We start from the raw sequence: 22,869 nt of genomic DNA on the forward strand, positions 1-22,869 counted from the left end.
CATATTGACAGCTAACTCTCCTCCATAGTTATAGGCCCTGTGTTCTGCTATCCTGCCAGTCAAGTTTTAAATTTGCTCTTACGATACAATAGATTCCAGCATGTATCTTCTCCTTTTACAGTTGCAATAAGATTCTTTTTAATCTCTTTGCTGTGAAATCTTAATCCTCCAACACTATCCTCAACGGCTGAGCTGGGAAACGTCCTACCCTGTGCAGCTATTTGAAGTCTCTGGCCAACCTATTTGAATGCTCATTATTTCCTGGATCCCAATGACCTTATAAATGAAGCTATTATATGATTATGGAGAACTGTTAAAAATAATATCAGGAAGCCAGGGGATATAAAACAAAGACATGAATAATTGCTTTGGTCTGTGATCGTTAAATGGTATCCATAAAAGGCAAAGCACTTAAAGTGGGGCAGGATGAGGCAAAATACTACCCAACTTCTTCCCAGAGTCCCTTTTGCAGATTGGTGCATATGGTTAGCCTTCTGATTTGCATGTGATTATTAGACTAGACAAGTGATTCTCAAAGGTAAGTTTTGTTTTATTTTGGGGTTTTTTTTTGGGGGGGGGTACTGAAACCACTGACCCAGCCCTTTTTTATATTTTTCTTAGAGACAGGATCTCCTTAAGTTGCTTAGGACCTCACTAAATTACTGAAGCTGGCTTTAAACCCACAATCCTCCTGCCTCAACCTCCCGAGCTACTTGGGTTACAGGCATGCACCACTGCATCCAGCTCAAGGGTAAGGATTATCCCTCTCTCCACCTGAGAGGGATTTATCAGAATCTAGAGAAGTGAACTCTGGAAATCACATTACATTATAATATTTTGCATTGGGGAAAAAGGAAAATGCTTATTTTAATTGCCAAAACTTATAAAAGTAGTGCTCAACAAGATCCTATTGGCTGCAAAGAATATGGGGAATTGGTGATTCTTAAGAGCACTAATCTCTAGAGTATATAAAGAATTCAAAAAGCTAAACACCAAAAAAAAAAAAAACAAACAAATAACCCTATCAATAAATGGGCCAAGGACCTGAACAGACACTTCACAGAAGAAGAGATATAAATAGTCAACAAATATGTGAAAAAAAATGTTCATCATTGCTACCAGTTAGAGAAATGCAAATCAAAACTACTCTAAGATTTCATCTCACTCAAGTAAGAATGGCAGCTATTTTTAGTACAAACAACAATAAGTGCTGGTGTGGATGTGGGGGAAAAGGCACACTCATACATTGTTGGTGGGACTGAAATTGGTGCAGCCAATATGGAAAGCAGTATGGAGATTCCTTGGAAAATTGGGAATGGAACCACCATTTGACCCAGCTATCCCACTCCTCGGTCTAGACGCAAATGACTAAAAAACAGCATACTACAGGGACACAGCCACATCAATGTTCATAGCAGCACAATTCACAATAGCTAAACTGTGGAACCAACCAAGATGCCCTTCAGTAGATGAATGATAAAAAGAAATATGGCATTCATACACAATGGAATATTACTCAGCAATAAAAGAGAATAAAATCATGACATTTGCAGGTAAATGGATGGAGTTGGAGGAGATAATGTTAAGTTAGCCAATTCCAAAAAAAAACCCAAATGCTGAATGTTTTCTCTGATATAAGGAGGCTCATTCATAGTGGGGTAGGGAGGTGGAGCATGGGAGAAATAGACAAACTCTAGATAGGGCAGAGGGGTGGGAGGGGAACGGAAGGGGCATGGGTTAGAAGTAATGGTCATCATTATCTGAAGTAAATGTGTGAAGACATGAATTGGTGTGAATATACTTTCTATACAAAAAATGTTTAATAATTATGGTAACAGGGAAAATCAAATTAAAAATTTGCCATAAATATTAAAAAAAGAAAACCATTATATCAGACAATGGACTGCCTAATTCAGTTTTTATTCTCCCAGTATTTATGATTTCTTTTGTATAATCTCTAGGACAAATAAATCTAATCCATGGTGATGGAATAATATTAAGTGGTTGCTTGGGACAGGGGGTGGGAAATGAAGATCAACCGGAAAGGGGCACAAGGGACCCTTTAGGGGAAATGGAAGTGTTCTTTATCTTGTTTGGGGTGGCATGCGCATATATATTTAATATCACATATCACACTACCCAATTAAAATGTGTGCATTTTGTTATATGCAAATTATACGCCCATAAAGTTTATTTCAAAAGGAAATGTAACGTTTTAAAAACTGAATTCGTGGTGCCCTTCACACCAAAATCACTCCTCCTGGGCTTCCCTACCTCAGGAAATGTCAACTCCGTCCTTTCATTTGTGCAGATCTTAAAGTCATCTTTGATTTCTCTCTTCATTTTGTCTATAATTCCTTTATTTTCATCTACGTGTGATGCTTGTGTGTCTCCTCTGCTCAAAACCCTGTTAACAGTGTCCTTGATCATTCAGGATAAATTCCAAAGTGCTTACACAGCCTCCAGGACACTCCATGATCTTTCCCCAGCCCTCTTCCCACATAGAAATAGTCTCCCTTCTCTACACACACATGCCTGCCTTTTGCTTTTACACTTACCCTCCTCACTCACTAGGCTCCAGGCCCACTCTCCTCTATGCTGTGTTTGTGTTGTTTTGTTTTGGGATACCAGGGGTCGAACCCAGGGATACTTAACCACTGTGCCACATCCCTGGCCCTTTTTATTTTTTATTTTGAGATAGGTTCTTGCTAAGTTGTTGAGGCTGGCCTTGAATTTATAATCCTCCTGCCTCGGCCTCCCATGCACACTTCTCCCTCAGGAGCTTTGACTTGTTCCTTTGCCTTTGATTGACATTCTTCCAAATATCCTAAAGCCTCATCAGAAAGGCCATCACTGACTACCCTATAGAATAGCGTTCCCTGTCAATCTTTATCACTTGATCCTACTATTTTCCTCATTATAATAATCACCACCATCTTACATATTATACTTTGGGGTTCTTTTCCTCTCCTAACTAGAATCTATTTTTTTTTAATATTTTAGTCACTGATATATTCTAAGAGCCTAGAACAATACCCGGGATGTTTAAAATGATCAATACACTTCTGCCCAAGGAATCCATTTTTCTTTCCTTTCAAGTCTGAAATCAATCTTAAAATTGACATGACTTGGGTTGGGAATGTAGTTCAGTGGCAGATCACTTGCCTAGCATGTGTGAGGCACTGGGTTCGATCCTTAGCACCACATAAAGATAAATAAAATAAAGGCATCCTGTCCATCTACCACTACAAAACAAAATTGTTTTAAAAATTGACATGACTTGTCCATCCCTTAGTCTCTCCTCATTAAATGGCCTCATCAGTCACCTATTGCTCCCAAACCTAGGAATCAGCTTTGATTCCTCTCCTCACCTCATCTCTCACATTCAATTCATCAATCCTTTTAGATCCATCTCCAAAATATAACCTTAATCCATCTATTTCTCTTATATTTCTACTGCCACCATCCTAGTCCAAAACAACATTATCTCTGCCCTGAATTATTAAAAGAGTCACTTGAATGCAAGTAGTACTAATGTCCGTGTTCCCACTCCTACTATATCACTTTCTCTAGCTTGCACCTAGGACCTCATGGGGAGTTCCCTAAGATCATTAAGCAGAGAAAGACAAAATTCAGGCCTAGTTTATCTCTGGTTCTGCATGAATAAGTGGATAGCAACAGCATTATACACTCTTTCTAGGATATCCCCAGGGGACAGAGGTGAAGGAAGATGCAGAACTTCAAATTATATGCCAGCCTGTACACTTTGCTAAAGAAGAAATGGCTAGACCTACGATATATAATGATATATATAATGAGATACATATATATATAATGAGATATATAATGATATATCTCATTATATATACCTATATATGTATATGTGTGTGTGTGTGTGTGTATATATATATATATATATATATATATATATATATATATCTCCAATGATTTGGCTAGTTGATCAAGAACTTGGCAAGAATATGATGGGAAAATTGGTGCAAGGAATATTGGGAAAGAGGTATGTGAATAGACTTTTCTGAATGGACCAAAAAGAAAAAAAGTGGAGATATTGTTTGTGTTCCATGGGACTGTTCACCAAAAATTGACTTCAACAAAGGAAAATTTTAATAATCAAGAGGATAGGTTGACTCATTCTGTGGCCACAAGTTGGTCTCTTTTCCCAGTCACCCTGTCATTGCTCAGTGGGCTCATGAACAAAGTATGTATGTCAGCAGGGGTAGAAGTTATGCCTGAGCTCAGCAAGTGGGACTTGCTTTCACCAAGGCTGTCCTGGTTATCGCCACTGCTGAGTGCCCAATCTGCCAACAGTGGAGACAACACTGAATCCCTGATATGGCACCATTCCCCGGGGTGACCAGCCAGTGGCCTGGTGGTAGGTTGATTATATTGGACCACTTTCATCAGAGGAGCAACAGTATTTTTTTTTTTCTTATCAGAAAAGACACTTACACTGAATATGAATTTCCCTTTGGGTCACAGTGCAACTTTACCTCTTCATTACCACCCTCCAAGATCAGATAATATGAATTACACTTCACATGCATCTTGTTACATTCAATGTCATTGCTATCTAAAATTTCCTCCATTCATTTGTACAATCATATACTGTCCATTTTGTTCCACGATAAGTTTCATAAGAACTCTTATCTTTTGCTCCCTACTGCCCCTTGACTAGAACTGCTTAGTAACTTTTTTATATCTTTATTTTATTTTGTTATTTTTATATGGTGCTGAGGATCAAAAAGTTACTAAGCAGTTATAGGAGCCGGGTTTGTAGCTCAGTGATAGAGTGCTTGCCTCACACAAACCTGGCTCCTATAACTGCTTAATAACTTTATATAAGAGGTACTCACAGGGGCTGGGGTTGTTACTCAGCACTGGGTTCAATCCTCAGCACCACATAAAAATAAAATAAAGGTATTGTATCCAACAACAACTAAAAACAAACATTTAAATACAGAGGTACTCACAAAATAATTATCACAAAAATAAAGGAAAATGCACTTTAAAATATAAAGAGATGGAGGAGATTTATTATGGAAACTTTGCAAGCATTTTTAAATGAAACTAATAGCTGGGTAGAGTGGTGTACACCTGTAATCCCAACTACTTGGGAAGCTGAGGCAGGAGAATGGCAAGTTTAAGGCCAATCTCAGCAACTTAGCAAGACCCTGCCTCAAAAGAGAAAATAAAAAGAGCTGGGAATATAGCTCAATGGTAGCATCACTGGGTTAAACCCCCACTACAAAAGAAAGAAAAGAAGGAAGGAAAGGAGGAAGAGAAAGAGGAAGGAAGAGGAAAATGACAAAAAATAAAAACTAGTTGACTGATTTCCAGCAGGGGTAAAATATTTTGCATTTCAATATTAACCATTTGACCTTAAAAAGTTCAAACTCTTTGATTCATTAGTATCCTGCCTGAGGAATCATTGAAAAAAAATTACAGTAAAATGTCTAAGTATAAACTCTTTATTGCATTGTCTATACGGTAACAAAAAATTAAAAACCCCTCTGTGTTAAACATTTGGTAAATGGCTAGGCAAGTTGTAGACATTTAACATTAAAATTACCAACTGTCATGGTCTAAATGTTTGGGTCCCTTTAAAAGTCATATGCTGAGGGGCTGGGATTGTAGCTCAGTGGTAGAATACTTGCCTCCCACATGTGAGGCACTGGGTTCAATCCTCAGCACCAAATAAAAATAAATAAATAAATAAAGATATTGTGTCCATCTACAACCAAAAAAAGAAAAATTTAAAAAAGTCATATGTTGGGCTGGGGATGTGGCTCAAGCGGTAGCTCGCTTAGCTGGCATGCGTGCGGCCCGGGTTCGATCCTCAGCACCACATACAAACAAAGATGTTGTGTCTGCCGAAAACTAAAAAATAAATATTAAAAATTCTCTCTTAAAAAAAAAGTCATATGTTGAAACCTAATCTTCAAAGTATTAAGTATTTGGGAGTTTTAAGAGGTAATTAGGTCATGAGGGTAGAGCCCTCATGAGCAGCATTAGTAGTCTTATAAAAGAGGCCCAAGAGAACTCATTTGTCCTTTTCACTGTGTGAGAACACAGAAAGACGGCATCATCTATGAAATAGAATAAGCTGTCCCCAGACCCTGAATCTGCTGACATCTTGATCTTGGAATTTTGAGCCTCTGAAACTATGAGCAACAAGTTTCTGTTGTTTATAAACCACCCAGTTTATGGTACGTTAGTTATAACAGCCTGAATGGACTAAGTTACCAACCTTATATGATATCAAGGGGAAAATGTTTCTGGTATGTTGTGTTTTTAAAAAGCAGAATCTAAATTTATATATTACAAATATGTAAAATATGAGTTTAGCACATAAAGAATTGCAGAAAAGGGAAACATCTATGTTAGAATGGCAGAAATATAGGGAACTTATGTTTTTAAATTTTTCTTTCATGCTGATTCATAAATTTTTATAAGAAAAATTTTGTACCAAACAAAATGATGTATTTTCTCAGATTTGGAGGCCACTATTCAACCTAAAGACAATTTTCCAGAACTTCTGGTACATAAGAATTTCTTGACATTCAAAATAAGTTCCCTGGACCCACCCCAGCCAAATCCACTGAATCCAAATCTCCAGGGAGGTACCCAAGAATCTTTTAATAAGCACAGATGAATTAACAACCACTAATTTAGGGCAACAAATGACGTCATTGTGACTTAAAAGAGTCAATGTAATTTTCAGTTCACCAATTGATTTGCTCCCATAAGTACATGTTTCTCGTTCCTCCTTATTCCCTCTTATTAAAAGCCTCGACCTAGTTCTTGCAAAAGCTCACAAGGTAGCAATGTTCTCAAGTAATGCATGGTAACAGAAAAGAAATCTGGAGCCTGACCTGGGTTACTCAGTGAATTACAGGTAGAGAGTAGACCAAGATATTGTTTATGCAACCTGGAGGCAGAAAGAAGGAAACTAAATTTTTTAAGCAGCATTAAAGTGATTGCAATGATACATTGGGGAGAGGGCAATGATTGAAGAGGAAGTAGGTAAGAATACAAATTTTATTTTCAAAGGTGACAGTTGCTTCTTTCTTTCAGAGACGACAATGTCTCAAGAAGCTCAGAAGCTGAGCAGGAGGGTGTGCATCTAGCTCTTTAAAGGCCTCCCTTCTCTAATCTATATGCACATCTGAGCCACAGTTGTTAACTCCAGAGCCCATTTTTCATTCAGAAATATTTCAGACACCTCAGGTCTACAGCCCTTGTCATTTCATTTTCTCTGATCACTTGTCTCATTCTATGGCTCCAGTTCTGCAATCCACCCTTCAGCTCTTTGCATCTCCTATTGTGACATGTGATGAATTGGCTTTGCTTGACTCTGCCTTCACAGCCTAATCTGGCTCTCATGTGCTCCTGTTGCACCTGCTTACAATACTGATGTCTTAAAACAAGCCCCCTCCAGGGGGTACAGGACAATGACCAATGGACAGGAAAGACATTGGAACTGCTATTTGCAGGCTTATCTTCACTTTAAAGCTGCAGATTCATTTTGGTCTATTATTTATGGCTTAGAACCCCAAACCCTTATGTCACATTTAGATGAAAGCAAGAAAAAAAATAAAGAATTTTTTAATGAGATTTATTATCTCCAGGACCACGATTTTTATCAAAAACTCCACAGGCAGTAGTGTCTAGTAAGTCTTAAATCAGAAACACTTGTGATCCTGAGGCTGTGTCGATTAGAAGAATTTAACTTGGGGAATAATATCTTTCAGACTATAGATCATCTGTCGATCACACTGCTGACAGCTCCTCTATCACTGGCCAACCTGTGATGATGGAAGGTGCTGCTGCTGCATCTGCCATTGCTGAAGAGCTGAACACCCATCCCCATTCCATTCCAGACCAATGACTAATAAATCCAAACATGTCCCACTGTGTGCCATCATCACTTTAGCTAATTCACTAGATATTCTGAAGCATCAACTATGTCAATGTACCATGCCACATACTTGAGGAATACAAAGATAAATGAGTCAAGTTCAAGTTCTTAAGAAGTACAAATCCAAATTTAGAGAGAAAAAGAAATCAAACACTTATTTATCAAAAACATTTAGACTTATTTATCCCCACAAAGCTTCATAAAAATCACTGAAGTAGAGGCCAGTGCCTGAAAGCAAGAAGAAAATGGTTGTTAAAAAAGTTCTTAAGTAGTTAACTATTAGTTAACTACTCAGAAAATCTGAGTTCTCATGTTACTATGAACTTGAGTACAAAATTATGCAATCTAAAAACAACAGCTTCCTCACTGATTGTGGGGGAGGTGAAGAACATATAAAACCAGAAATTCAGATGCTGTAGAATGCCTAAGGAACAAGTTTGGGGCTTATTTATAACAGAGATTCTCAGAGTTTCCAATATAATAGATCTTGTGTAGGGCCTGAAAACCATAATTTTAAATGAGCACTCCAGATGCTTCTACAAGTTTCCACAGTGTCGAGAAATACCAAACTTTAGTAATAGGAGACAGGGGCAGATCATGCCACATTGATCTGAAACTAAATTGGAATATTGAGATTCAAATATCCAAATGCCCTGGATCTGTCAATTTGTCATCTCTCACTCTCCTCCATTAAAATGTTCTTAGCACTGTAAGAAATAGGTCTCTTGTTTTTCATTAATTACCTAGTCTTGGGTATTCCATTATAGCAGCACAAAAAGGAGTGATAAACATTCAATAAATTGGAGCTATTACTATAATTCTCTTTAAACAGAAGCTTCACAGACACTTAACCCCAATATGCCCAAAATCAAGCTCATTGTTTTTTCTACTCTCACACCCAGTCTGCTCCTTTCCCTGCAACCCCAACCTCCGTCAGTGGCACATCTAGTTATCCCACTGTTCAGTTTCCATAGCAGTATCAGCTTTATATTCTTCTAATATCCTATCCTCAACATCCAGTGAGTATTAAGTACTGTCAATTTCTTTTAGTTCTGTCAATTTTAACATGTATGTGTGTGTGTCTGTGTGTGTGTGTGTGTGTGTGTGTGGTGTTGGGGACTGAACGCAGAGCCTCATGCATGTTAAATACATGCTATACCACTGAGTTACACACAGCCCAATTTTAACATTTTAAAACTCTCTATCCATACCTCTTTTTTTGTTCTAATTCAGGCCCAAAGTCTTCTTTTTCTTTGAGTACTATATACTAACTTCCTAACTGATATCCCTAACCACCAACTCTACTTTCCAGGAGAGTCTTTCCATCCTTACTAGAATGATTTTTCTAAAACACAGAACTGATCAAGCTCTTCCACTAAATGGCTCCAAATTGTCCATAGCAACAATTTTCAAGTGTTCTATAGAGCCCTGGGGTTTTGAGAAGCAGCCTTAGAGAGGAAAAAAAAAAAAAAAAAAGCTGAATGAGGTAAGGCTTGGGCCTTCCACCCAATAGAGATCTGCACTTATCTGTTCTATATAGTAGAGTTCTTAAGATTATTTTTTGCTAAAAATAAAAAAGATTTCCTAACCAAATAAATCTGGGTCCAAACAAGAGAAAGAAATAATACAATAATTTGAACAGGAAAAGCTTACTATAAAGATTTATTAACTATACCAAGGGATTGAAACGATGAGTGATGAACTAATAAGAAGATACCTCTGAAGAATATAGGAAGAGCAAATATAAGGAGCAGTCATATCCTTTGAGCTGGGATACAGCACCCAAGGAAGAAGTTCCTGCAGGGCTGAGTCCCAGATCTTGTTGGAGGACATGCTACATGGCAGAGAAGTCACTGCGGCACTGTGCTGGCAGAACTTGCTGGAAATCTCCTCCAGTACCTCAAGGAAAACTTCATGGGGAGGAGTATCATCACAACACCATGCAAGGGAGGAGGAGATGCAAGGGCACTTTCTGGCCAGTGGCTACTGCTGACTGCCATGCAGTGCAGGAGGTACTGCCCAAGAAACCGCCCACACGCCCTTGTGCTGTAAAAGCCTGCCAGTCAAGCATATAGGAACTAGGAAGCAAGATCTTTCCTTCCTACAATGTCTCTCCGGAGCCCTCTACTGACATGGCTTAACACTATGCTAGCTAATAAAGGGGAACTATTTCAAGGGCCCAAATGTATTTTCACAAAGCAGACAACAAGGGTGAATTTAGATCTCAAAGGAAATGAATTGATAATTGTCACAGCTTTTTTTTAAAAAGCATGAAAGCAAAAATGACCACTGTGGCTTGCAGAATTAAAGTCCAAAATCCTGAGCATACACTCATTTCTTCCAAATCTGAATGTTTATATCATTTATGCCATTTACACTGTTATTTTGCTTGAAATATCTGCACGTCCATCTTTGCCTTTTAATTAAGAAAGCCTCTGGGGCTGGAGTTTTAGCTCAGTGGTAAAGTGCTTGCCTTAACCACTTAAACTCTCCATCCCAGTGCATGTGTGAGGCACTGGGTTGGATCCTCAGCACCACATAAAAATAAATAAATAAAGGTATTGTGTCCATCTGCTAATATATATATTTATCGAGAAAGAAAGAAAGCCCCTGCTAGGATCCTCTGCTAGGATCCTGCTATAGTTTGGATATTAAATATCCCTCAACAGCCCATATGTAAAAGGCCTGCTTGCCAGCCTTTGGTGCTATTTGGAAGTAGTGGAAACTTTTTAAGAGGTGGGACCTAGTGGAAGGAAGTTAGGTCATTGAGGGCATGCCCTTGAAGGGAATATTGAGACGCTGGTCTCTTCCAGTCTCTCTCCTTGCTTCCTAGCCTCCATGAGGTAAGCAATTTTGTTCTGAAACACGTTTCCACCACAGGCTCAAAGCCAAGGGACTGTGGATGGAAAACCCTGGAACCATGAATCAAAATAAATCTTTTCTCTTTTTAAGTTGGTTATCTTGGGTATTTTGTCACAGTAACCGAAAGCTAACGTAGATCCCACGGCACCATCATTCCAGGTCAAGGTCAACTATAACCTCCTCTGTGAAATGTTTCCTAATTTTTCAAAACAGAATTAACTGCTTCTACTTATATGTTCCTGTAATTTGTGTTTATGCACCTTTCTTAGGGCTGAGAACACTGCTAGCTAAATCACTTCTTCTAAAGAACAGCCCAGGAAATTAAGCTTTTCTTTCTGAATATACAATTTTAGGAAGACTTCAGGGATTAAAGAGATACCAGTCAATCTTGCCAGGACAGTGGGATCAACTCAGTGGATCCACATGGTGACTGATAGTGTTGTCAGACTCACAATCTCCTGAGGATGGGAAACATTTCTTAGCATCTTTCCTGTATTTTACTCATTTAGCAGCCAATAGACACTGAATTAGAAGTTTAATGAACTACTTTCTCTGGAATCAAAGCTTCAAATTTAATTTTATATATTTATGGATATATATGAGAGTTCCCACAATCTATTTACAACATGGTTCCATATATATATATATATATATATATATATATATATATTTCCTCATATGTATCTAATAATAGAATTTTAGACATTAGCCATGATAGTAAACTTCTTGTCTGGTCAAAAGATGGGTCTTTTAAAATATAGGTAATTATAATTCATAGAAACTCTGAGCCTCTTATTGTTTAGGATATGAGCTCATCACTTATTCTTTCTGAATATATTACAAATCTGCTAACAAACAGAAAAAAACAATGTCTGGTTTTAGTTTCCTCTTTTACATATATAAAGCTTTTCTTCATCCAAGAAATTTCTTGGTGTCATCCAAGAAATTAGATCACCTCTCATCCTACCCGACCACACCCAGCCCCCTAACACACATGTGGATCAGGAAGCGAAGGATAGGGGGCCCAGGATGACATATTATCTACACTACAGTATACTAGCTTTAACACTTTTAATCAGAGGAATTGAAGACTCTACACCTTTGCTGCCTCAGTTCATCTTTATACTGAGTGAGACAAAAGAAGGTAATATTATTTATTCTCTTTTACCAATATAAAACTAGAAACACATAGACCTTAAGAAGTATGTGCCTAGCCATACTTGAAACTGCTGTCTTGCAGTAGTTTGCTGGGATACAACTACAGTTGGAACTCAGAACTCCTCCTAAGGGCTCAAATATTTATTATAGTTAGAAATATTTGTTTTGGTTGGAAAGCATATCTAAAACAAGCATTGATTTTAATAACTGAAACAAAGCAGCCATTTGCTTTGAAATTCTCTTTATTAAAAAAGTATAGGAAACACAAGGGTAGAGATCCAGTATATATAAACAGAGAACAATTTGAATGAGCTGACTGGCAGGAACTGGTTTGAATTGTTCCCATAGTTGTACTCTGTTATTTATATTAAGAGATCTGGATGTTAACTAGTTGGCCACCCGTGGAGAGATAAGGGAGTAGGAATGCTTTTTCACAAGACCACTTCAAACAAACAACTGCATGTAATGATTGGATTTACAAAATAGATGAATTAAATTAAATAATAATGATTCAAGTTTAAAAGGACTTTCTTTAATTGAGAGTTCCCATAATCTATTTACAACATGGTTCCATTTATAGACATTCTAGTTCAATCTAACCTATCATGAAAGCATCTAACTTTAATAAAACAAGGTAGAAAATGAATTCAATTTACAATAAATATAATAGGTTCTCTGAAGAGATAGCAATAACCTAAGTAGAAAAGTGATATTACAATCTATTAGGGGAGATAAAACTAACACATTATAAATATGCAAACATCTCAGGAACAGTTAGACATAAAGCATATATTGAATGCAAAACCACTCTGCTATAGTCGGATATGGTTTGAGTATATCCATCAAGGATTCCTCTATTGGAAGCTTGATCCTCATTGCAGTGACATTGTAAGGTGGTAGAACCTTTAAGAAATGGAACCTACTGGAAGGTGATTCAGCCATTGGGGGCACTACCCTTGAAAGGGATTAAATAGTTCTCATGAGACCCAGTTACTTTCTAGGAGTGTGAGTTTTTATAAAAAGATCAAGACTGGTCCCTTCCTGTTTGGGGGCTTCCAATATCATCATTTTATGTTTCCCTCTCCCAAGTGTTCCTACCATGATGCCATTCACCATGATGTGACACAGCCAAGGGACCCTCACCAGAGGTTGAATGAATAAGGTAGTCCTATCTTAGACCTTTGGCCTCCAAAACTGGAGCCAAATAAAATTCTTTTCTTTACACATTATTCAACCTCAGGAATTGTTTTATATCAGTGAAAAATGGACTATTACAAACCCCAGCATAGGAGAATCAAAGAAATAATCAGAGGGGTATGGTGGTATATGCTTGTGATTCCAGCTACTCTGAGACAGAAGGACAGCAAGTTCAAGGCTAAAGGTATTAGCAACCTAGTAAGACCCTGTCTCAAAAAATAAATAAATAAATAAAAAGGACTGGGGGTATAGTTCAGTGGTAAAGCACTCCTGGATTGAATCCCCAGTACTCTTCCAACACACACACACAAACAAGTTCAAAAGTTTTGCAACAATCATAGGTAAAATGACTAATTGTTTACATGCCCAGTGAATAGGGAAAGTTCAATCTGACAAGCTCACCACCACCAATACTTCCAATTAATTTCCTCACTTTAGTTATCCCCATATTGGCTTTCCCTTAACCGTTAATCATGCTTAGCTTTTTCTGCAGTTTTCATACCTACAGTGCAACAATTGGATTCCAAAACAAAGCTGGAAAAGAAAGGACAATTGAATACTTTAAGATGAAGACCCAGAACCAAGGAACAGAAAGATTCAAAATTTGGTAATTTAGGTACCTTTATCTTTGTCATAGGGTATTATGAGGATAGAAAGTTGTGGAAATATTAAGCAAAATTTAAATTTTTTTATTCTGAAATAATTAAAAAATAGGGCAAGGACTTTCGAATTTGCTCTGCACCCAAGTTCACATATTATTAACCTCTTGCTATATTTGCCTTATTAATCTCATTCTATTTGAACAATTTGAGAGTAAATAGAGATATCATTCTCCTTTTTCCCTAGATACTTCAATATGTATTTCCTAGGAACAAGGACATTGCCTTAAAAAAACACAATATAATTATCCAAATCAGATTATTTTTTTCAGTACTGTGGGCTGAACCCAGGGGTACTTATCACTGAGCTACAGCCTCAGCCCTTTAGATATTTTTAAAAATATTTTTTTAGTTATGGATGGACACAATATCTTTATTTTTTAATTAATTTATTTTTATGTGGTGCTGAGGATCAAACCCAGTGCCTCATGCATGCAAGGCAAGTGCTCTACCACTGAGCTACAGCCCCAGCCCTTGAGCCCTTTATATTTTTAAGACAGGGTCTCGCTAAATGGCCAAGGTTACAGCATGGGTCACCGTGCCAGGCCCAAATCAGAAAAATCTGATGATTAAATATTAAAGTCAATTGACATAATGTCCTTTATAGCTATTTTCCCCCTACACCAGGAACCAATCCAAGATCACCATGGATTTAATTGCTATGTCCTTTTAATCTGAGACAATTTCTTAGTCTTTGTGTTTCATGACATTTTTTTGAAGAACATGAGCCAGTCATCTAGATTTGTCTATCTCAACTACAAATTATGCATTATTGTGTAGGAATATTACATTAAGTTGTGTTATTCTCATGTTGAGGAACATGATGTCAGTTCTTCCCATAACTTGTGATATTAGTCTTGATCATTTTGCTACAACAGTGTCTGTTAAATTTCTCTATTGTAAACATTTTTCATCTTTGTAATTAATATATAATGTGTGGAGTTATTTTTATGTAAGTTTATTTATATATGACAGCAGAATGCATTACAATTCTTATTACATAAATAGAGCACAATTTTTCATATCTCTGGTTGTATACATAGCATATTCACACCAATTTGTGTCTTCATACATGTACTTTGGATAATAATGATCATCACTTTCCACCATTATGAATTACCCCATGCCCTCTCCCTTCCCCTCCAACCCCTCCGCCCTATCTAGAGTTCATCTGTTCCTCCCATGTTCCTGCTCCCTATCCCACTATGAATCACCCTCCTTAAATCAAAGAAAACATTCAGCACTTAGTTTTTTGGGATTAGCTAACTTCACTTAGCATTATCTTCTCTAACTCCATCCATTTACCTGCAAATGCCATGATTTTATTCTCTTTTATTGCTGAGTAAAATTCCATTGTGTATAAATGCCATATTTTCTTTAGCCATTCATCTATTGAAGGGCATATAGGTTGGTTCCACAGTTTAGCTATTGTGAATTGTGCTGCTATAAACATTCATGTGGCTGTGTCCCTGTAGCATGCTGTTTTTAAGTCTTTTGGGTATAAATTGAGGAGAGGGACAGCTGGGTCAAATGTTGGTTCTATTCTCAATTTTCCAAGACATCTCCATACTGCTTTCCATATTGGCTGCACCAATTTGCAGTCCTACCAGCAGTGTATGAGTGTACCTTTTTCCCTACATCCTCGCCAACACTTATTGTTGTTTATATGCATAATAGCTGCCATTCTGCCTGGAGTGAGATGAAATCTTAGAGTGGTTTTAACTTGCATTTCTCTAATTGCTAGTGATGATGAACATTTTTTCATGTATTTGTTGATTGATTATACATCATCTTCTGAGAAGTGTCTGTTCAGATCCTTGGCCCATTTATTGATTGGGTTATTTGGGGTTTTTTTTTGGGGGGGGGTGTTTAGTTTTTTGAGTTCTTTATATACCCTAGTGATTAGTCCTCTATCTGATTTGTGTGGGGTTAAAGATTTGCTTCCAAATATAGGCTCTCTATTCACCTCACAGATTGTTTCTTTTGCTGAGAAGAAACTTTTTAGTTTGAGTCCATCTCATTTATTGATTCTTGATTTTAATTCTTGTGTCACAGGAGTCTTATTAAGGAAGTTGGGGTCTAATCTCACATGATGGAGATTAGGGCCTACTTTTTCTTCTATTCAACGCAGGGTCTCTGGTTGTATTCCTAAGTCCTTGATCCATATTGAGTTAAGTTTTGTGCATGGTGAGAGATAGGGGTTTAATCTCATTTTGTTGCATATGGATTTCTAGTTTTCCCAGCACCATTTGTTGAAAAGGCTATTTTTTCTCCAATGCGTGTTCTTGGCAGATTTTTCTAATATAAGATAATTGTAGTTTTATGGGTTAGTCTCTGTGTCCTCTGTTCTACACTATTGGTCTACCAGTCTGTTTGGGTGCCAATACCATGCTGTTTTTGTTACTATTGCTCTGTAGTATAGTTTAAGGTCTGGTATAGTGATGCCACCTGCTTCACTCTTCCTGCTAAGGATTGCTATAGCTATTCTGGGTCTATTATTTTTCCAGATGAATTTCATGATTGCTTTTTCTATTTCTATGAGGAATGTCATTGGAATTCTGATTGGAAATGCATTAAATCTGTATAGTGCTTTCGGAAGTATGGTGTGTGGAGTTATTTTGAGACACTAAATGTTATGTTCATCATCACTTTTTCTTCTAGTTTTAGCATCTTTTGATAATTCTAGCCTAAAATTAATTGTTTTGCTGGAAAATAATTAGTATATAATAAAAATTCATAGTAGCTATTATGAAGACAAACAACAATAAATTTTGGTGAGGATTTGGGAAAAGGGTACACTCATACATTGCTGGTGGAACTGCAAATTGGTGCAGCCAATATGGAAAGCAGTATGGAAATTCCTTGGAAATCTGGGAATGGAACCACCACTTGACCCAGCTATCCGTCTCCTCAATCTATACCCAAAAGACTTAAAAACAGCATACTACAGGGACACAGCCACATCAATGTTTATAGCAACACAATTCACAATAGCTAAACTGTGAAACCAACATAGATGCCCTTCAGTGGATGAATGGATAAAAAAAGTGTGGCATATTGACACAATGGAATTTTACTCAGCAATAAAAGAGAACAAAATCATGGCATTTGCAGGTAAATGGATAGCTTTGGAGAAAATAATGCTAAGTAAAGTTAGCCAATCCCCAAAAAACAAATGCCGAATGTTTTCTCTGATATAAGGAGGCTGACTCATGGTGGGGTAAGGAGGGGGAGCATGGGAGGAATAGATGAATTCTAGATAGGGCAGAGGGGTGGGAGGGAAAGGGAGGAGGCAGGGGATTAGCAAGGATGGTGGAATGGATAGTTATCATTATCCAAAGTACGTGCATGAAGACACGAATTGGTGTCAACATACTTTATATACAACCAGAAATATGAAAAATTGTGCTGTATACATGTAATAAGAATTGTAATGTATTGCACTGTCATTTATTTTTTTAATCAATAAAAATTCATTATCTTAAGTTACACAATTCATTATTTTTAGTATATTCACAAGTTGTGCAACCATCATCACTATAAATTCCATTTCATCCAAAAATATACTGTGCACACTACCGTTGTTTCTCTTCCATACTTCTCCAGACCTGTGGCAAATACTAATCTACTTTTAAGTCTTCAGCTACTTTATTTAAATGGAATTATATAATAAATGGTCCTTTGTGCTTCTCTTCTTTCACTGAATATTTTTTAAGGCTCGTCTTTGCAGTAGTTTTACCGATAATTTTATTCTTTTTTGTTTGCCTAAATCAATTTATTACCATGATTCTGGGAAAATGGTAATATTCTAACTACATTATTATTTTATTATCAATATTTTTATTATTATCAATATTTTTATTGTCTTCTGTGAGGAAATTCTTCAAGAAAACTGTACCAGTGAAGTTCATCTTAATAGCTAGGATTCCCTTGCTCTCAAGTGGTTTCCAATCTTAGATAAAAGAGTCTAGGACGACCACCTTTCTTGAGGTTTTCCAGCTCTTTCCTCATTTCCACTTGAACAAACACCAAGCCTGCATCTCTTTCCGCCTGTCACCCCAGAGCTCCTCCCTCTCCCCTAGGTGCCCCCACCCCGCGGTTGCAGGAGGAGGAAGTGACGCGCCGGAAGTATCCCCGTTCCCCTTACAGTGGGGGAAGGAATCAAACTCCCAAGATGGCGGCGGCGTCGGAGGAGCGGATGGCTGAGGAAGGAGGCGGCGGCCACGGCGACGGCGGCTCCTCTTCGGCCGCCGGCTCTGCTCAGCGACAGCTCCCACCGCCTCCGCCACAGCCTCCGCAGCCGGGGTCCCAGGCACCCCCAGTGCCGGCGCTGGCTCCGGACCAGCTGCCTCAAAACAACACTCTGGTGGCGCTGCCCATCGTAGCTATCGAGAACATCCTCAGCTTTATGTCCTACGACGAAATTAGCCAGCTTCGTCTGGTGAGGCCCCTGGGGACCCGGCCGCCCTCTCCTCTGGGCTGATTTCTGGGGAGGGGAGGCGCGGGGATTGCGTTCCCGGGGAGGGAGCCCTCCTGGAGCCCCAGCCAGTGCGAGATCCCGGAGCTCGCCCCTCCCCGTCTCGAACTGTCTCTTGGCGTCCGTCAGCGGGAGTGGGCTCGTTCCTGATTGCGCCGTGGCTGCGGCATCGGGGGCTACTTCCCGAGAGAACTTGGCCCCTAGTCGGGAAGCCGGACCGCGGGGTGAAGAGGAGTTGGGCTTTCCACGTATCTGTCCCGAGCGTGGACCCCCCCCCCCCAGGGGTCTTGTTTCCTGTCTCTTACATACCGCCTCCCAGCCCCTGGCCCGAGTTGGCAGGCAAAACTCAGAAGTGGGCTGATCCCAGCCAGACCTGGTTGTCTTGCAAGAATAACGAAGGTATTGTTCCCCCCAATCACTCAAAGCTTCCTTGTTGGAGAAGATGAAGTAGGGGTCGTCGATTCTCCCCAAACCCCGGTAGAGATAGTGAAAAATTGGAACGTGTTTTCGTGGCTTTAACCCAAACGTCCTGCTTGACCACTAAAGTAGAGCCCTGGGAAATGACCATTCTGGCCCCTCCTCACCCTGACACTTCCCCTCCGAAGTGAAGTAACTTGCCCTTTGACAGTTTCTCCCCCGCCCCCTTTTGTAATTCATTTTTAAACTGGTGCTTTACTTCCACCCTCCAGCTTTAGGAGAGGTTTATTTATACTTTAAAATCACAGTTGTTCTGTCCAGGATATTTTAAAACAAAAAATTTGCCATTGGAATTTTATTTCACCCCAGTGATTTGACTGAAGATTTGATGAATGTCTTAGTTCAGTCAGATATTTTGCTTCCTTTCAGCGAATTTATCTTTAAGTGGTCAGGAAATTGAAGGAGGTGGACATTTTGAAGTGATTGCAAGCCGATTCTGTGTAGAAGCTATATCTGCTTGGGATTGTTTTTAAGAGGACAAAGACATTTTGTAAATGTGCTGTGTATAAGCATTTCTTATTAATCAATATGCCGTATTTTAGGCTTAGGCCTCCAGTCTGAATTGGTTATAATCGCATTTTTCAAAGGAAATAATATTTTTAAAAGAAAGCTTGTAAATAATCACACTGATGGCCAATTTTTTCGTAGTCAACACAGCAGTTCAATCATGCCAGTCTGCAGGATGGAGAATTTCTTCAGTTGAAAATAGACATTTTAAAATTTATTGTCCCTGATTTTCAAAGCATTTCATCCTAGAATTTTGTTTAGAATCTTAAATATTTCTTCAGATTTTTACAGACTGGTGTTTGATCCAAATTTACACTATATGCACATGGTGTCTGGAAATTGAACTGAACATTTGATTGAATTGAGCTATTCAGCCAGACAATGGCTCTGTGAAGCTTGAAGTGTTCACAGTTGTGTTTCATTATAAATGTAGAGGAAAACTGTGGGTTTTGTTAGCTTATTTGTTAGTCATTTTACTGTTTTAAAGTTAGAACATTCTTAAGGGGGGAGGGACAGCCCATCTTAGAGAACAAGAGTTAAACACATTCCACAGTTTATTAATAAGTAATAATCTCTTTCAAGTGATATATTCAGCTGCATGCTTAATTTTTAAGCAGTTCTTGGTTTTTTTTTTTTTTTTTTTTGGTCTTTTAAGGTTACAAATTTATCATTTCAGACATTTTCTGAAGGAGTCCCTTTAGTACCAACTCCCACTCCCACCCCCAGGAAAAGATTTTGTAGCCAGTTTTACATCTGCAAATAAGTTTTTTTGTTTTTGTTTTGTAATGAAGATTTTTTTTTTCTTTCAGGTTAATGGATAATTCTTAAATAGATTAAATGGATAATCTTTTGTGGGAATTTAGAGGTGTCTTTGGTTTTAGAGTCATTGGTTTGATTTCGGAAGGTACATTTCAGGTAGCATCATAAAAGAAAGATGTTCTTTCTTGCCACTAGGTGTCAGCGTTAATTTAATTATGTTTTTTAATGAAATTAAGACAGTGCCTGGTTAGGTACATTCCTTTTCAATTTAAGTGGTTATTTATATTTAAATAACCACTATATCTAAGGAATTGTTTACCAAAAAAGAAATCTTGAGACTTAAGTATTGGTACCTCCTGTATGTATTGCAAAATTTCTTTCATTTTAAGAATTTTTTTAAGTAGAATTAAAGCTGGATATGCTTGAAAGAGAATAATATTGAGAACAGAATTCATTTCTGTAAAGCCAAATGGAAAATTCATTTCCATTAGCTATTTGGTGGAATGATGAGCTAGCTTATGCATTGTGTGGGTGTTTTGTTTTGTTTGGACTTTTTTTCTTCCTTCCTATTTTCCTTACTTACCTTATCCTATATGACCTCACTCATAGCCACTGTTAGCACTAACTTAGAGGACAAGTGTACAGTCCATGTGCTTATTTTCTTTGAAAGATTTCCTCTAAGTAGAAATTGCTTAGAATAATGTTTTTTCGATTATTTGTGCAGGTTAGTTGATAAGTCTTTGTCTCCAGTTACCATGAATAATTGAAATTTGACTCCAGTTCACTGATTTCCAAGGGACTGTCTGAATGCCTTATTAAATTGGATCTTTTTCTGCCATTGATATTGTTCCAAACATGTACCTAAAACCTGCAAATCCTGATTACACAGAAATAGTTTTATATTTAACTCTTCTAAATGTATTTAAAATTATTTGGATGAACACAGCTTTTGAAATGACAAAACATGTACTTTGTTACTCCAATAAAACAAATTTTTGCCGGTGCTACATTAGTGTGTCACCTAGGCCCCCTTAGTAGGTACATGAGAGACTTTGAAACAAGTGCCAAAAGTCCCCTACCCTTAGAGAACAGGTCAAAGGTAACTTTGAGCCTGTAACTTTGGCTCATAAGCACAGTATTCTTAATCTGCTGAAAAATAAGTACTGGAGGCTTTTAAGAGATGTTTTAGAGAGGCACTATCAAAAGTATTTCCCTGTGATTCAAGTGGAACCATTAGTGGTTCAGAACACAATTTAATGATAATTCTTATTTATTATCTGGAATGAAATTTTCTAGTCAGCAACAAAATGTATAGAAACACACTTTGTCCTAAGACATTTTTCTAGAGTGCTCTAAGTAGTTCAGTCTGCTACCTGTGTATAATTCTTTCACATCTTCAAATGTTAGAAGAGTTTTGTTAACCGTATTTCACTGCATAGTTGTTGAGCTGATTTTATGCCAAAATTTTCCCCAAAAGCAGGGTGCAACCGTTATGTGAGACTTAAAAATTGTGCCAGTATTACTTAAAAATCATTTATTACTAAACTGTCTTTGGTACAAGATGAGGATGCATGTAATAGTTGTGAATATATGTTAAAATTGAATAGTCCAAATTGGTGCACATCATTTCTTCATGACAGTTAAGTGAACATTTGTATTAACATTAGTTATTGATTTGTGACTACTAGTCAAAATATTACACTTGGGAAAATTTACTATGATTCTGTGAAGTATGGACTTACAGAATTAACTCTGTCTGAAGACTCTATGCCACTATCATTGGTTTTATTATCTGACACAAATGCCCCACCCCAGTCCTCAGTGCCACTCTTATTAGATGTGTTTATGGTTAGTGCTGCAGCACTCTAAAAAAACCACACCAGTTCCACTTTGGGAAATAAATACTGACAATGCACATGGGCTGAAGAAGACAAACGTGCATCCATATAACACTGGTGAATGCATTGCTGCTCTGTTTACCTTTTAAGTGGCATGAGGAACAGTATTATACCATGCTATAATTATATGATGAGAAGTTATAAGCCAATTTTTGGACTGAAAAAAACAGGCTGTTATGTAGTGGCAACCATTTATGCAGGATAAAGTAGGTTGGTTGGTAGAAAACGTGAAGGAAAATGGGGGAAATTACTTCTTTTAAAACAGGAAGGTTTTGTTGTTGTTTTTTGGTACTGGGCATTGAACTCCGAGGAACTCGACCACTGAGCCACATCCCCAGCCCTATTTTGTATTTTATGTAGAGACAGGGTTCACTGAGGCTGGTTTTGAACTGATAGTCCTGCCTCAGCCTCCTGAGTGGCTGGTATTACAGGCTTGCACCGCCACACCCAGCTAAAGCAAAACAAAAGTTTTGGTTTAAAGTATGGCACTCTCTGCCTTGTATTGCCCAATGTATACCAAGAGTTCTCAAGTTTTTCTTTCATTCAAGCATTATAATTATACATAGTATTTGGGTTTCTTTTTGACAAAATTATACATATAAGGAATTTGCTTTCAGTTCCCATTTCTTCTCCCTTTTCTCCCTTTCTCCATTCCCCTTTTCTCCCTCCTCTACTTAACTGAGCTTCCCTTCACTCCTTTGTTTATTTTTGATTGGTACTTTTTACGTATACATAAATGAGTATTCCCTTTGGTACATTTTTATATCTATAAAACATAATTCTGGGTCTGGGGCTATAGCTCAGTGGCAGAGCACTTGCCTAGCATGTGTGAGGCTCTGGGTTCAATCTTCAGCACCACATAAAAATAAACATATAAAATAAAGTTGTCCATGCACAACTACAAAAAAAATTAAAAAACATAATTCTGTTGTAGAT

The 22,869-nt window shown here is 37.8% G+C and overlaps 1 protein-coding gene across 1 annotated transcript in view; it reads left to right on the plus strand.

Moving 5' to 3' along the window:
- Positions 1 to 17,963: 17,963 nt before the first annotated feature.
- The window catches only part of Fbxo28 (F-box protein 28), a 32,812-nt gene continuing 27,906 nt past the window's right edge, over positions 17,964 to 22,869 (plus strand). The window contains exon 1 of the mRNA XM_046419135.1: positions 17,964 to 18,256. Within this exon, the coding sequence (XP_046275091.1) occupies positions 17,990 to 18,256 (267 nt within the window). The 5' untranslated portion in view covers positions 17,964 to 17,989. The remainder of the gene's footprint in view (positions 18,257 to 22,869) is intronic.

The sequence above is a fragment of the Marmota monax genome, unplaced genomic scaffold (assembly GCF_021218885.2).
Source record: "Marmota monax isolate L192 unplaced genomic scaffold, Marmota_monax_Labrador192_F-V1.1 WCK01_AAM20220418_F8-fsc00153, whole genome shotgun sequence".
NCBI classification, from domain to species: domain Eukaryota; kingdom Metazoa; phylum Chordata; class Mammalia; order Rodentia; family Sciuridae; genus Marmota; species Marmota monax.